At 43.5% G+C, this 15,822-nt stretch overlaps 1 protein-coding gene across 2 annotated transcripts; it reads left to right on the top strand.

Annotated features, from left to right (window-relative positions):
• Nucleotides 1-125: 125 nt before the first annotated feature.
• On the top strand, nt 126-15,517 carry dazl (deleted in azoospermia-like). 2 transcript variants are annotated; one of them, XR_001324725.2, is made up of 10 exons: nt 126-222; nt 1,090-1,212; nt 1,651-1,742; nt 1,834-1,885; nt 1,998-2,064; nt 2,348-2,481; nt 9,866-9,946; nt 10,238-10,288; nt 10,574-10,680; nt 14,838-15,517. XR_001324725.2 is itself a non-coding variant. In XM_014178361.2 (10 exons), the coding sequence occupies exons 1-9, from the start codon at nt 220-222 to the stop codon at nt 10,656-10,658; spliced, it is 648 nt and encodes a 215-aa protein (XP_014033836.1). In that variant the 5' UTR covers nt 126-219; the 3' UTR covers nt 10,659-10,680; nt 14,838-15,517. The 2 variants fall into 2 exon arrangements, 1 of the variants encoding a protein (XP_014033836.1); XM_014178361.2 differs by having other exon boundaries at nt 10,614-10,680.
• The last annotated feature ends 305 nt before the right edge of the window (nt 15,518-15,822 follow it).

Below are 15,822 nucleotides of genomic sequence, written 5' to 3'. Positions count from 1 at the left end.
GTTGTAACTAAATGACCCGTAAAAACCATTATAGATCATAAAAACATTCGGAAAAACACCCCTTGTCTACTTTTTGAAACATCCCAATTAGGTTCAGTCAGCGCGTTGGGCGTGACTTTTTGACAGTCATTAGTTTCAACTTTTTTTTTTCGTGCACTTGAAGCGGGGAAAGTTTGCGCGGCAGTGTGTTTAATTTATTCTGTTTTAACGGTTTTAGAAATGGTAAGTATCTAGCTAAATTTGTGATTTGGCAATGATCCAACCAAAATATTGATATATGTTAGTGAACTAATGAATGAATTGCCCGGCCTCTACTACGTCTAGTGAACAGTTTGCTGAGACGCGGATAATGTTAGCGAACTGGGATATTTTTTCGCTGTCCAATTTCTCGCACAAGCGAGCTAAAGTTCCCTGACGTTAGCGCACTTGCAAGCTACAAGTAACATTTCTAGGTCATTATCTAAAAGACTAACTAGCATGCTTGATTAAACCAGCTGATATGCCAGTTTATTACAAGGTTAAGCATGTTTATAGCTAGGTAGTTGACATGGCTAGCTGCCAGCTCAGGTGATGGTTGTCTCGTGCTTCCTAGTCTAGCTAGCCAAGGCCCTTGCACTAAAATATACGCGTTCATAAGCTGTCTAGGCAGCTCGTTGATATGTCGAAGTTAACACAGATTAATACATTTGTTAGAACGAATCAGTTTTTCTATTAAGTGGTTGGGAACTAGCTACCTAGCCGGGAACAATGACAATATCCTGATTGCTGAAATATAAGTGGATTGTGCTCATGATTGTCAACGATTTCCCGCTTGCCTTTTTGAAATTCTATTCGAGTGATTGAGCTCACCCAGGATATTAGCTAGCTAACGCCTTTCATCTGTGATTTAACTAGCTAACTAGGTCAGTAGATTAAAGTTATCTATCTGATGATGATTGACGCCTACTCGGGTACTGGCCACAGTGGATGCCTACAGTAGTTGGCTGATATCTTTCTGCCAACTTCTTCAGCAGGCTGTTGCTTATAGAAAAGTGCCAGGCAAATGAACTAGTGACCAATTAAATATTTACTTTATTCTCTTTATTCCAGGATATTCAGAAACAGAGAGATGGATTTCAGACATCCCTAAATCTGAAGCTGTCAAATGGTTATGTTTTACCTGAAGGTAGAATGACACCAAACACACTTTTTGTTGGAGGAATCGACATGAAGGTGAATAACTAACTGCTATAGTGTATATTGTTGTGTTCTTTCTGCTGGCATTTCCAATTTCGATTTATTTTTTAAATGGATACTTTTATTGACTTTTTTTATATTGATTATTTTAAATTTAAAAATTTTCTATGTTGATATTGACCCCTGCACTGAGCTTGCAAGTAAGCATTTCACTGTACCGTTGACACCTGCTGTATCCTGTGCAAGTGAAAAATAAACTTTTGATTTGATTACTTATTATGCAGAGCTGCCACATGGGGAAGTTGCGTTGTCTATGATTAAGTGTGCTTTGGAGGGGGTGAGAATGTTTCACTGGGCTAGTCTCTGTTCATTTGGCCTGCTCACTGGATTTAAACTGATCTTAAACCAAAAATAATTCCCTAATGGATACAATAAAGTCAACATCTAACTTGCTCATATTGCCCTTTTTTTAAGGTGGATGAGAATGAAATCCGGGACTTCTTTGCGAGATTTGGCACGGTGAAGGAAGTGAAAATCATCACTTATCGCGGAGGCATCTGCAAAGGGTGAGTCCCAAATTAGTAGGCTTTAGTCAAGGCAATATTATCCATCCAAATAAACCTTGCCTTATATGGAACAATGTCGTTCTTTGTGTAGATATGGATTTGTTTACTTCAATGAAGATGTCGACATCGAAACCATCGTTGAAGTAAGAACCATTTATTTAACATAATGCATCTTAAATGGAGTCAAGTCTTAAACTTTGCCTTCATTCTAATCACAAGCGAATGTGTTTCGTCTTCACTGTGTTTACTCTGCAGCAACAGATCAGTTTTAAAGGGCGGAAACTGAAGCTGGGTCCAGCAATCATGAAGGAAAGGAGCGCACGTGAGTGTTGCTTCACTTGTGTTCATTTTGTTAATCTGTGTGTTTGTAGTAGCTATTTGACCTTGTCTTTTGTACTCTATTGCCACTGCTTAAGTCTGGGTTGTGGCTAAACGTGTTCCAGGTCAACTACATTGCAGATGTTGCATAGCATCAACCAATGGTGGCATGCCAGGTCATCGACTGCAGTCAGACATCAAAATTGCTACATCAAATGATGTGGTTAGCTGACCACATCTAGGCATTGTGAGATCTGGCATTCTGTTTATTTGTTTGCCCCACCCAGGTTCCATGCCGTCTCACCTGGTTGGTCAGGTCCCCTGGATGAGCCCCTCACAGTACATCTACTGCACCTGCTGCTCTCCTGTGGGCGTGGCTCAGCCCTCACCTGTACTCAACGGGGGCAATCCCTACATCCAGGTAAGGCCCTGTCATCACCCCAAAGCCACTGGCTGGGTCCCAAATGACACCTTATTCCCTATATAGTACACTACTTTTGACCAGGTCCCAGGGTGCCTTTAAGAACACACACTGTTGCAAGCTGGCCATGTTCTTTGGCACTAATGTTTTACATTCTTCTAACCAATTGTGCTATTTTGTTGTTTTGCGTTTTGTGTAACTTATTTTGTACATAATGTTGCTGCTGTGGTCTCTTATGACCGGAAATAACTTCTGGACATCAGAACAGTGATTACTCACCTTGGACTCGAAGAAACGTTTTACTTTAATGAGTCCGACGAGAAGGATATACTGCTTTCACTGGAACAGGCCCAGATCCCCGTCATTTGCTTGAAGAAAAGACTCAGGAAAAGGGGCCGCAGATCGGACTGCTTTCTGCAATTCTGTAGGCGAGTGAACTCCCTCTGCCATCCGTTGTTCTTGCTAACGTGCAATCATTGGAAAATAAAATTGATGACCTACGATTGAGATTATCCTACCAACGGGACATTAAAAACAGTATCATGTTTCACCGAGATGTGGCTGAACAATGATACGGATAATATAGAGCTGGCGAGATTTTCCATGCACCAGCAGAACAGAGAAGCTACATCTGGTAAGACGAGGGGTGGGGCTGTGTGCCTTTGTCAATAACGGCTAGTGCGCAATGTCTAATATTAACTTCTTTGGGATAGGGGGCGGTATTTTGACGTCTGGATGAAAAGTGTGCCCAAAGTAAACTGCCTGCAACTCAGGCCCAGAAGCTAGGATATGCATATAAAGTTTCTAAAACTGTTTAAATAATGTCTGTGAGTATAACAGAACTGAAATGGCAGGCGAAACCCTGAGGACAAACCATCCCTAAAGAAAATTCATCCTACCACTCATTTCGATGGCTGGCACTTTATAATAGGGCGAAATTGTGCCCAATTGCAGTTCCTAGGGCATCCACTAGATGTCAACAGTCTTTAGAAAGAGTTTCAAGCTGGTTTTTGGAAAAATTAGCCAGAAATTGTAGGTTTTCTAGGTGGCTCCCATTTTGGCTGTAGTGTTTCCAAGCGCGTGAATGAGTGTGTTCTTTGGTATTTTTCTCCGGTAAAGACAATAACGATTCTGTCTTAAATTTGATCGTTTATTTGCGTATTAGGATACCTAAGGTTTGATTATAAACGTTGATTGACATGTTTGGATAAGTTTATTGGTAGCGTTTGGGATTCATTTTGTATGTATTTTGGAGGGAAACCGAGTGGATCATTGACTAAAGCGAGCCAGCTTAAATGAGTTTTTATGGATATAAAAAAGGACTGTTGAACAAAGGACCATTTGTAATGTAACTGGGACCTTTTGGAGTGCCAACAGAAGATCTTAGAAGGTAAGGCATATATTATATCGCTATTTCTGACTTTTGTGTCGCAACTCCCAGGTTGAAAGTGATTTGTTATGCATTTGTGAGCTGGGCGCTGTCCTCAGATAATCGCATGGTTTGTTTTCGCCGTAAAGCCTTTTTGAAACCTGAAACGGCGGCTGGATTAACAAGTTAAGCTTTGTTTTGATGTATTGCACTTGTGATTTCATAAAAGTTTAATATTTATAGTAATTGAATTTGGCGCTCTGTAATTTCACCGGAAGGTGTTGAAATGCTAGCGTCCCACTAAGCCACAAGAAGTTAAGGAAGTCCCGAGGTATTGCTCGCCTGAGGTAAAGTACCTTATAAGCTGTAGACCACACTATTTACCAAGAGTTCTCATCTATATTATTCGTAGCTGTCTATTTACCACCACAGAACGAAGCCAGCACTAACACCACTCTCAATCAACTCTATAAGGCCATATGCAAAGAAGAAAATGTATTTCACCTTTATTTAACCAGGTAGGCAAGTTGAGAACAAGTTCTCATTTACAATTGCGACCTGGCCAAGATAAAGCAAAGCAGTTCGACAACATACAAAAACAGAGTTACACATGGAGTAAAACAACATACAATCAATGATGCAGTAGAAAAAAATAAGACTATATACAATGTGAAAAAGGCCATGGTGGCAAAGTAAATAAAGTATAGCAAGTAAAACACTGGAATGGTAGATTTGTAGTTTGAAGAATGTTCAAAGTTAAAATATAAATAATATGGTGCAAAATAAATAAATACAGTAGGGGAAGAGGTAGTAGTTTGGGCTAAATTATTGATGGACTATGTACAGGTGCAGTGATCTGGGAGCTGCTCTGATAGCTGGTGCTTAAAGCTAGTGAGGGAGATGAGTGTTTCCAGTTTCAGAGATTTTTGTAGTTCGTTCCAGTCATTGGCAGCAGAGAACTGGAAGGAGAGACGGCCAAAGGAGGAATTGGCTTTAGGGGTGACCAGAGAGATACCTGCTGGAGCGCGTGCTACAGGTGGGTGCTGCTATGGTGACCAGTGAGCGGAGATAAGGGGGGACTTTACCTAGCAGGGTCTTGTAGATGACCTGGAGCCAGTGGGTTTGGCGACGATTATGTAGCGAAGGCCAGCCAACGAGAGCGTACAGGTCGCAGTGGTGGGTAGAATATGGGGCTTTGGTGACAAAACGGATGGCACTGTGATAGACTGCATCCAGTTTGTTGAGTAGGGTATTGGAGGCTGTTTTGTAAATGACATCGCCGAAGTCGAGGATTGGTAGGATGGTCAGTTTTACGAGGGTATGTTTGGCAGCATGAGTGAAGGATGCTTTGTTGCGAAATAGGAAGCCAATTCTAGATTTAACTTTGGATTGGAGATGATTGATGTGAGTCTGGAAGGAGAGTTTACAGTCTAACCAGACACCTAGGTATTTGTAGTTGTCCACATATTCTAAGTCAGAACCGTCCAGAGAAGTGATGCTGGACAGGCGGGCAGGTGCAGGCAGCGATCGATTGAAGAGCATGCATTTAGTTTTACTTGTGTTTAGGAGCAGTTGGAGACCACGGAAGGAGAGTTGAATGGCATTGAAGCTCGTCTGGAGGGTTGTTAACAGTGTCCAAAGAAGGGACAGAAGTATACAGAATGGTGTCGTCTGCGTCGAGGTGGATCAGAGATTCACCAGCAGCAAGAGCGACATCATTGATGTATACAGAGAAAAGAGTTTGCCCAAGAATTGAACCCTGTGGTACCCCCATAGAGACTGCCAGAGGTCCGGACAGCAGGCCCTCCGATTTGACACACTGAACTCTGTCAGAGAAGTAGTTGGTGAACCAGGCGACGCAATCGTTTGAGAAACCAAGGCTACTGAGTCTGCCGATGATGATGTGGTGATCAACAGAGTCAAAAGCTTTGGCCAGGTCAATGAATACGGCAGCACAGTATTGTTTCTTATCGATGGCGATTACGATGTCGTTTAGGACCTTGAGCGTGGCTGAGGTGCACCCATGACCAGCTCTGAAACCAGATTGCATAGCGGAGAGGGTGCGGTGGGATTCGAAATGGTCGGTAATCTGTTTGTTGACTTGGCTTTCGAAGACCTTAGAAAGGCAGGGTAGGATGGATATAGGTCTGTAGCAATTTGGGTCAAGAGTGTCACCTCCTTTGAAGAGGGGGATGACAGCAGCTGCTTTCCAATCTATGGGAATCTCAGACGACACGAGAGGTTGAACAGGCTAGTAATAGGGGTTGCAATAATTTTGGCAGATAATTTTAGAAAGGGTCCAGATTGTCAAGCCCAACTGATTTGTAGGGGTCCAGATTTTGCAGCTCTTTCAGAACATCAGCTGAATGGATTTGGGAGAAGGAGAAATGGGGGAGGCTTGGGCGAGTAGCTGTGGGGGGTGCAGTGCTGTTGAATGCAGTAGGGGTAGTTAGGTGGAAAGCATGGCCAGCCATAGAAAAATGCTTATTGAAATTCTCAATTATAGTGGGCTTATCGGTGGTGACAGAGTTTCCTATCCTCAGTGCAGTGGGCAGTTGGGAGGAGGTGTTCTTATTCTCCATGGACTTTACAATGTCCCAGAACTTTTTAGAGTTTGAGTTGCAGGAAGCAAATTTGACATTTTCAACCTCTCCTTGACCGAGTCTGTAATACCTACATGTTTCAAGCAGACCACCATAGTCCCTGTGCCCAAGGAAGCGAAGGTAACCTGCCTAAATGATTACCGCCCCGTAGCACTCACGTCGGTAGCCATGAAGTGCTATGAAAGGCTGGTCATGGATCACATCAACAGCATCCTCCCGGATACCCTAGACCCACTCCAATTCGCATACCACCCCAACAGATCCACAAATGACGCAATCTCACTCCACACTGTCCTTTCCTACCTGGACAAAAGGAACACCTATGTGAGAATGCTGTTCATTGACTACAGCTCAGCATTCAACACCATAGTGCCAACTAAGATAAGAACTCTGGGACTAAACACCTCCCTCAGCAGATGGATCCTGGACTTCCTGACAGGCCACAACACGTCTGCCACGCTGGTCCTCAACACTGGGGCCCCTCAGGGGTGTGTACTTAGTCCCCTCCTGTACTCTCTGTTCACCCACGACTGCGTGGCCAAACACGACTCCAACACCATTAAGTTTGCTGACGACACCGACAATGACGAGACGGCCTATAGGGAGGTCAGAAAACTGGCGGTGTGGTGCCAGGACACCAACCTCTCCCTCAAAAGGCGGGCCGAACAGGCCCCCATTAACATCGAGGCTGTAGTGGAGCGGGTCAAGAGTTTCAAGTTTCTTGGCGTCCACATACACAACGAACTATCATGGTCCAAACATACGAAGACAGTTGTGTAAAGGGCAGGACAAAACGTTTTCCCATTCAGGAGACTGAAAAGATTTTGCATGGGTCCCCAGATCCTCAAAAGGTTCTACAGCTGCACCATCAAGAGCATCCTGACCGGTTGCTTCACTGCCTGGTATGGCAACTGCTCGGGATCTGACCGTAAGGCGCTACAGAGGGTAGTGTGTACGGCCCAGTTCATCACTGGGGCCAAGCTTCTTGCCATCCAGGACCTACAGTTGAAGTCGGAAGTTTACATACACCTTAGCCAAATAATTTACTCAGTTTCACAATTCCTGACATTTAATCCTAGTAAAAATTCCCTGTCTTAGGTCAGTTAGGATCACCACTTTATTTTAAGAATGTGAAATGTCAGAATAATAGTCATTTATTTCAGCTTTAATTTCTTTCATCACATTCCCAGTGGGTCAGAAGTTTACATACACTCAATTAGTATTTGGTAGCATTGCCTTTAAATAGTTTAACTTGGGTCAAATGTTATGGGTAGCCTTCCACAAGCTTCCCACAATAAGTTGGGTGAATTTTGGCCCATTCCCCCTGACAGAGCTGGTGTAACTGAGTCAGGCTTGTAGGCCTCTTGCTCGCACACGCTTTTTCAGTTCTGCCTACAAATGTTCTATAGGATTGTGGTCAGGGCTTTGTGATGGCCACTCCAATACCTTTACTTTGTTGTCCTTAAGCCATTTTGCCACAACTTTGGAAGTATGCATGGGGTCATTGTACATTTGGAAGACCCATTTGCGGCCAAGCTTTAACTTCCTGACTGATGTCTTGAGATGTTGCTTCAATATATCCACATAATTTTCCTCCCTCATGATGCCATCTATTTTGTGAAGTGCACCAGTCTCTCATGATGCTGCCACCCCCGTGCATCACGGTTGGGATGGTGTTCTTCGGCTTGCAAGCCTCCACCTTTTTCCTCCAAACATAACGATGGTCATTATGGTCAAACAGTTCTATTTTTGTTTCATCAGACCAGAGGACATTTCTCCAAAAAGTACGATCTTTGTCCCCATGTGCAGTTGCAAACCGTAGTCTGGCTTTTTTATGGTGGTTTTGGAGCAGTGGCTTCTTCCTTGCTGAGCGGTCTTTCAGGTTATGTCGATATAGGACTCATTTTACGGTGGATATAGATACTTTTGTACCTGTTTCCTCCAGCATCTTCACAAGGTCCTTTGCTGCTGTTCTGGGATTGATTTGCACTTTTCGCACCAAAGTACGTTCATCTCTAGGAGACAGAACGCGTCTCCTTTCTGAGCGGTATGGCGGCTGCGTGGTCCCATTGTGTTTATACTTGCGTACTATTGTTTGTACAGATGAACATGGTACCTTCAGGCGTTTAGAAATTGCTCCCAAAGATGAACCAGACTTGTGGCCTACAATTTCTTTTCTGGGGTCTTGGCTGATTTCTTTTGATTTTCCCATGATGTCAAGCAAAGAGGCACTGAGTTTGAAGGTAGGCCTTGAAATACATCCACAGGTACACCTCCAATTGACACAAATGATCTCAATTAGCCTATCAGAAGCTTCTAAAGCCTTGACATAATTTTCTGGATTTTTCCAAGCTGTTTAAAGGCATAGTCAACTTTGTGTATGTAAACCTCTGACCCACTGGATTTTTGATACAGTGAAATAATCTGTCTGTTAACAATTGTTGGGAAAATGAGTTGTCATGCACAAAGTAAATGTCCTAACCAACTTGCCAAAACTATAGTTTGTTAACAAGAAGTTTGTGGAGTGGTTGAAAAATGAGTTTTAATGACGCGAACCTAAGTGTATGTAAACTTCTGACTTCAACTGTATATAACAGGCGGTATCAGAGGGAAGCCCTTAAAATTGTCAGACTCCAGTCACCCAAGTTATAGACGGTTTTCTCTGCTACCGCATGGCAAGCAGTACCGGAGCGCCAAGTCTAGCACCAAATGGCTCCTCAACAGCTTCTACCCCCAAGCCATAAGATCTGCTGAACCATTAATAAAAATCTCCACAGGACCATTTACTTTGACCCCCCCCCCTCCTCCCTTTTGTACAGTGCTGCTGCTTGTTGTATGTTACCTATGCAAAGTCATTTCACCCCACCTACATGTACAAATTACCTCATCTAACCTGTACCCCCGCACACTGACTCGGTACCCATGTATATGGCCTCATTATTCTTATTGTGTTACTTTGTATTATTTATTTTTTTACTTTAGTCTATTTAGTAAATGTTTTCTTAACTCTTCTTGAACTGCACTGTTGATTAAATGCTTGAAAGTAAGCATTTCATGGTAAGGTCTACACTGGTTGTATTTGGCGCATGTGACAAATAAAGTTTTGAATTGAAAATGGGCTTGGATCAGTTCACACTTTTGGACTAATAGTGGTCCCAAAAGTGCACCTGCCCACCATGTTCAGTAGGCAAACACTGGACATTGCAAATAGAAATGTCTGAATAGAGCTGATGGGACTCCTTATTCTAGATATCAGAGGCATGTTTTTTTTTTCTACATAACATTCCACAACGCTGTGCTCTGCTAAACATGGCCCAAGAAAACTACACAGTTGACCATCTTAAATCTTACACTGAGGGAAGAGACTACGTGTATATATAATATATATTCATTTTTTCCCCTCTTTTCTCAGCCTTACTCGTATAATGGCCTTCAAGGAGTCATGATGCCACAGATGCCCATGAGCTACTCACAAACCGCCTACGCGTACCAGGTAAAACACACACACACACACACACATACAGGCAGAGAACGTATTAATAAAACAACTATTGTCCCCTGTAGGAAACGCGCAATACAACATGACACATTGAGCATCAACAATATAATATACAGGCGTGAAACGCTAGATGCATAGACCACCCACATACATCTGACATACTGTACCATAGCATGATACTGTCCCACCTGCTCCACATCCTCCATATTCCCAGTGGAGGAATAAAAGGATGCTTATGTGTTCCTGTATGTCTGACCTTTGACCGACTGCTCTCTCCTCTCCCAGTACGCCTCTCCACACTGGACGGGGGAGCAGAGGACACGGCTTGTCAACCAGGTGACGCTCACGTCTTCTGAATGACTGTCTATCTTTTTAGTTACTGTTAAGAATGCATGACCAGATATGTCATTTTATTTGAACTGATTGTAATGTTTGTACCATCTGTATTGTCGGCTAGTCAAGTAATGGCCACTGGGTGGCAGTGTTGGTGTGAGTCCTTTGAGAGCACAAACAGTACAGTTTGTATCAGTAATTCATGTGTAGGCTAAGGATGACTGATTTTCTCCAAGGGTGTTTTTGCAGTAATAGCTCCTGTGTTAAGGTTCACTGTGGTTGTTTCAGCCGGCTCATTATTTGATGTGATGTGGTGCCCCGTTTCCAGAACTTTGTGGACTGTGGAGTCCAGACTCTGCTGACTCTGCTGTAGCCCACTGACCCTCCTGTACCAGGTGAGCGCATACACACACCCTGACCCTCCCGCTAGGGTTGTCCCCGACAAAAGAAAATCTTGGTCGACCGAGTCGTCCTGTTCTTTTGATCAATCGATTGGTCTTTTTTTTACTTATTTTTCCATATAGACAAACACCCTGTGTTTGAATAAAACCAACTACATATGCACCTAGATTGACTGAAGCTTTAAGCACATGGTTTGATTAAATAATTAAGACACACAAATTACTCAGAGCCCGATGGTCACACTGTTAAAAAAAAAAAGGGGGTCTGTGTGACTGGTGCACGTTGTCTCTCTCCTCCCTACTGCAGAGAAAAGGCACCACAGGAAGTGTTTATTGCGCTGTCTGTGCTGAAGCTGCTACATCATTTCAGCCATTTAGTTTGTTGTTTCTGACTGAAAGTTCTGTTACCGAAATCCCTCATTTGTTTAGAAAAAACATTCCCTCAACCCTCTACATGTAAGCATCGCATGCATGTGACCAATAGGGCTCCCGAGTTGCACAGCGGTCTAAGGCACTGCATCTCATTGCTAGAGTCGTCACTACAGACCCTGGTTCGAAATCGGGCTGTATCAAAACCGTCCATGATTGGGAGTCCCATAGGGCGGTGCACAATTGGCCCAGCGTCGTTCGTGTTAGGGGAGGGTTTGGCTGGGGTAGGCCGTAATTGGAAAATAAGAATTTGTTCTTAACTGACTTGCCTTGTTAAAGGTTTTAATATAAAAAAAATGGGCCTGACCTATAGCCTATCATATTCACGTCAATAAATTGGCTATAACAAACTCCCAACCCAGTAACACGTGACAGCAAAATGGATGCAGAGGACGTGAAAAATAAACTGGAAATGGGCGAATGTTTACTGGTTGCTCGGGGGAAAGGGGAAGTCAGATCTGTGGAAGACGTTTGACTTAGTTGTGGAAACTACTGGAGATAAAGAAAAAGGAGGGTATAGGATGGAGGTTGACCAATTATGATTTTTCAACACCGATTTATTGGAGGACCAAAAAAAACAGATACCGATTAATCAGCCTTTTATTTATTTTTATATATATATATATATATATATATATATATATACTGCTCAAAAAAAATAAAGGGAACACTTAAACAACACATCCTAGATCTGAATGAAAGAAATAATCTTATTAAATACTTTTTTCTTTACATAGTTGAATGTGCTGACAACAAAATCACACAAAAACAATCAATGGAAATCCAATTTATCAACCCATGGAGGTCTGGATTTGGAGTCACACTCAAAATTAAAGTGGAAAACCACACTACAGACTGATCCAACTTTGATGTAATGTCCTTAAAACAAGTCAAAATGAGGCTCAGTAGTGTGTGTGGCCTCCACGTGCCTGTATGACCTCCCTACAACACCTGGGCATGCTCCTGATGAGGTGGCGGATGGTCTCCTGAGGGATCTCCTCCCAGACCTGGACTAAAGCATCCGCCAACTCCTGGACAGTCTGTGGTGCAACGTGGCATTGGTGGATGGAGCGAGACATGATGTCCCAGATGTGCTCAATTGGATTCAGGTCTGGGGAACGGGCGGGCCAGTCCATAGCATCAATGCCTTCCTCTTGCAGGAACTGCTGACGCACTCCAGCCACATGAGGTCTAGCATTGTCTTGCATTAGGAGGAACCCAGGGCCAACCGCACCAGCATATGGTCTCACAAGGGGTCTGAGGACCTCATCTCGGTACCTAATGGCAGTCAGGCTACCTCTGGCGAGCACATGGAGGGCTGTGCGGCCCCCCAAAGAAATGCCACTCCACACCATGACTGACCCACCGCCAAACCGGTCATGCTGGAGGATGTTGCAGGCAGCAGAACGTTCTCCACGGCTTCTCCAGACTCTGTCACGTCTGTCACGTGCTCAGTGTGAACCTGCTTTCATCTGTGAAGAGCACAGGCGAGTGGCGAATTTGCCAATCTTGGTGTTCTCTGGCAAATGCAAAACGTCCTGCACGGTGTTGGGCTGTCAGCACAACCCCCACCTGTGGACGTCGGGCCCTCATACCACCCTCATGGAGTCTGTTTCTGACTGTTTGAGCAGACACATGCACATTTGTGGCCTGCTGGAGGTCATTTTGCAGGGCTCTGGCAGTGCTCCTCCTGTTCCTCCTTGCACAAAGGCGGAGGTAGCGGTCCTGCTGCTGGGTTGTTGCCCTCCTACGGCCTCCTCCACGTCTCCTGATGTACTGGCCTGTCTCCTGGTAGCGCCTCCATGCTCTGGACACTACGCTGACAGACACAGCAAACCTTCTTGCCACAGCTCGCATTGATGTGCCATCCTGGATGAGCTGCACTACCTGAGCCACTTGTGTGGTTTGTAGACTCCGTCTCATGCTACCACTAGAGTGAAAGCACCGCCAGCATTCAAAAGTGACCAAAACATCAGCCAGGAAGCATAGGAACTGAGAAGTGGTCTGTGGTCTCCACCTGCAGAACCACTCCTTTATTGGGGGTGTCTTGCTTATTGCCTATAATTTCCACCTGTGGTCTATTCCATTTGCACAACAGCATGTGAAATGTATTGTCAATCAGTGTTGCTTCCTAAGTGGACAGTTTGATTTCACAGAAGTGTGATTGAATTGGAGTTACATTGTGTTGTTTAAGTGTTCCCTTTATTTTTTTGAGCAGTGTGTGTGTGTGTGTGTGTGTATGAAATAATGACAATTACGACAATACTGAATGAACAATGAACACTTCTATTTTAACTTAATATAATATATAAAATCTATTTAGTCTCAAATAATGAAACACGCTCAATTTGGTTTAAATAATGCATAAACAGTGTTGGAGAAGAAAGTAAAAGTGCAATATGTGCCATGTAAAAAAGCTAACGTTTATGTTCCTTGCTCAGAACATATGAAAGCTGGTGGTTCAATATTCCCACTAAAGAAATATTAGGTTGCAGTTATTATAGGAATTATGACGCGTCGACTATTTCTCTCTATACCATTTGTATTTCATATACCTTTGACTATTAGATGTTCTAATAGGCACTTTAGTATTGCCAGCCTAATCTAAGGAGTTGATAGCCTTGAAGTCATAAACAGCGCTGTGATCAATAATTGATAAGAGCTGCTGGCAAACACAGCAAAGTTTGAATGAATGCTTACGAGCCTGCTGCTGCCTACCACCGCTCAGACTGCTCTATCAAATCATAGGCTTAATTATAATATAATAAACACACAGATACGAGCCTTAGGTCATTAATATGGTCAAATCCGGAAACTATTATTTCGAAACCGAAACGTTTATTCTTTCGGTGAAATACGGAACAGTTCCGTATTTTATCAAACGGGTGGCATCCCTAAGTCTAAATATTGCTGTACATTGCACAACCCCCCCCTGCTGTACCAGGTGCCCATACACACACTGACACCCCCCCGCTGTACCAGGTGCCCATACACTGACCCCCCCCCCCGCTGTACCAGGTGCCCATACACTGACCCCCCCGCTGTACCAGGTGCCCATACACTGACCCCCCCCGCTGTACCAGGTGCCCATACACACATTGACCCCCCCCGTTGTACCAGGTGCCCATACACACACCGACCCCACACTGACCATATCTTCATTGTTCTTACAACTCTTCTCAACTGTTCTCTACCTCCAGTCTACAGCAATTTCTTCTCACAAAGATTTTAGTATTTAGTGATTGTGGTGTTAAGTGCTGATTTGAATGCTCAAAGTGAATTGTCTGCATTTTTTTTTTAAAGAAGCATTGTCTGTCTGTTATGGATGATGACAATCTGTCCATCCTGAAGAACCTTCTGTCCTCTCGTTGTCAGACTGTGGACAGTCCTCAATTTGTCTTCCCGCGATTCCTCGCTTCTTTCTCAACAGTATTGGAGGAGATGGACCCAAGGTCATTCTGAATGCAATTTGAGGAGAGAGAATGCGAGGAATTGGGAAAAGACCAATTGAGATATTAGAACTGTCCACAGTCTGACAACTAAAGGAAAGAATCGCCTACTTCCCAACCCATTGGTTTGGACGGTCAGAGGGGAGGGACCTCTGACCGTCTCATCCAATGGGTCTTGAAAAGGAGAGAGGACACGTGGAATCAAAAAATTGAATTGAAATAGCCCTAATAATCCTAGCTGATGGTTGGCTGAATGTTTTCTGTCCACCACAGGGGGTGATGTGTGCCAGTTTGCACTGCGAGTAGATGACATCCTGGCCTTTGGAGCGCTAGAAGCAACAAACTTTCAAAATGTACATTACCAGGATGCTTTCTCTCCCTGACATCCCTCCCTCACTCGCTTTGAGACCCATTTTAACACCGACCGTGGCGGCTCAACACTTGCACCTGATGGGCGTGGTCACTGTGACTGTGCTCCATGATTGGCTTGGCTAGGACCACGGTCCTGGGGTTTGGACCGCTTTTAAATCACCTCAACCACTGTCACGCAGGGAAGAGAGGAAGTCATTTTGGTGATTCAGCATTTTCATAACAAGGCAACGTGTGGTGTCACTTTTTTTTTTTTTTGTAGTTTGTGGTTTTTGATGGGTTTTTTGATTGTCCCAAACCAAAAAGAGACTTTTACGCTCACCTGTGCATATTTATATTTTATTTTGTACTATTTATGTTGAAATTATTTTAATGTCGGTTTGTTTGGGTTTAAGCTTTTAGCGGGGCCTCTCTGTACATAGATTTGTAATACAGTAAATTCATCTTTAGAATAGTGAGATCGATTAACTTTCCCTTTATTAATTCACGTTCCATCCCCATACTCCTTCCATTTAAGATAAACTAGTGTGTTGAATTGTTATGAGGGCAGCATTGGGCACAACACTAACACATTTTTCAGGTACTATTTTTTTTGTTCCTGTCTTCATAAGCTACTTTAGTCACCATTTTATTTAGTTTTCCATCACTGAATTCCAAGTGCCTGCCTGCTTTTCTGTTATGAGGGATTTATTGAAAATATTTTTGTTTATTTAGAATTTGGATGCACTGATATCTCGAGTGTTGCTGTTTCTAAAGTTATGGATCCTTTTATTGTGGCACTGGTCAATGTTTCTTAGGTTACGTCCCAAATGGCACCCTGTTCCCTATTTAGTGCATTACTTTTGACTAGGGCCCTGATCAAAAGTAGTGAATTATATAGGGTGCCATT

The sequence above is a fragment of the Salmo salar genome, chromosome ssa27, assembly GCF_905237065.1.
Source record: "Salmo salar chromosome ssa27, Ssal_v3.1, whole genome shotgun sequence".
NCBI lineage: Eukaryota > Metazoa > Chordata > Actinopteri > Salmoniformes > Salmonidae > Salmo > Salmo salar.
The sequence above is the reverse complement of the archived record's forward strand: the minus strand, read 5'-3'. Positions and strand labels throughout refer to the sequence as shown.

Excerpts from the sequence above, each read along its gene's own strand:
- dazl (XM_014178361.2), top strand. Across the intron at positions 2,065-2,347 it reads CATGAAGGAAAGGAGCGCAC|GTTCCATGCCGTCTCACCTG; the intron begins GTGAGTGTTGCT and ends TGCCCCACCCAG. Across the intron at positions 9,947-10,237 it reads AAACCGCCTACGCGTACCAG|TACGCCTCTCCACACTGGAC; the intron begins GTAAAACACACA and ends CTCCTCTCCCAG.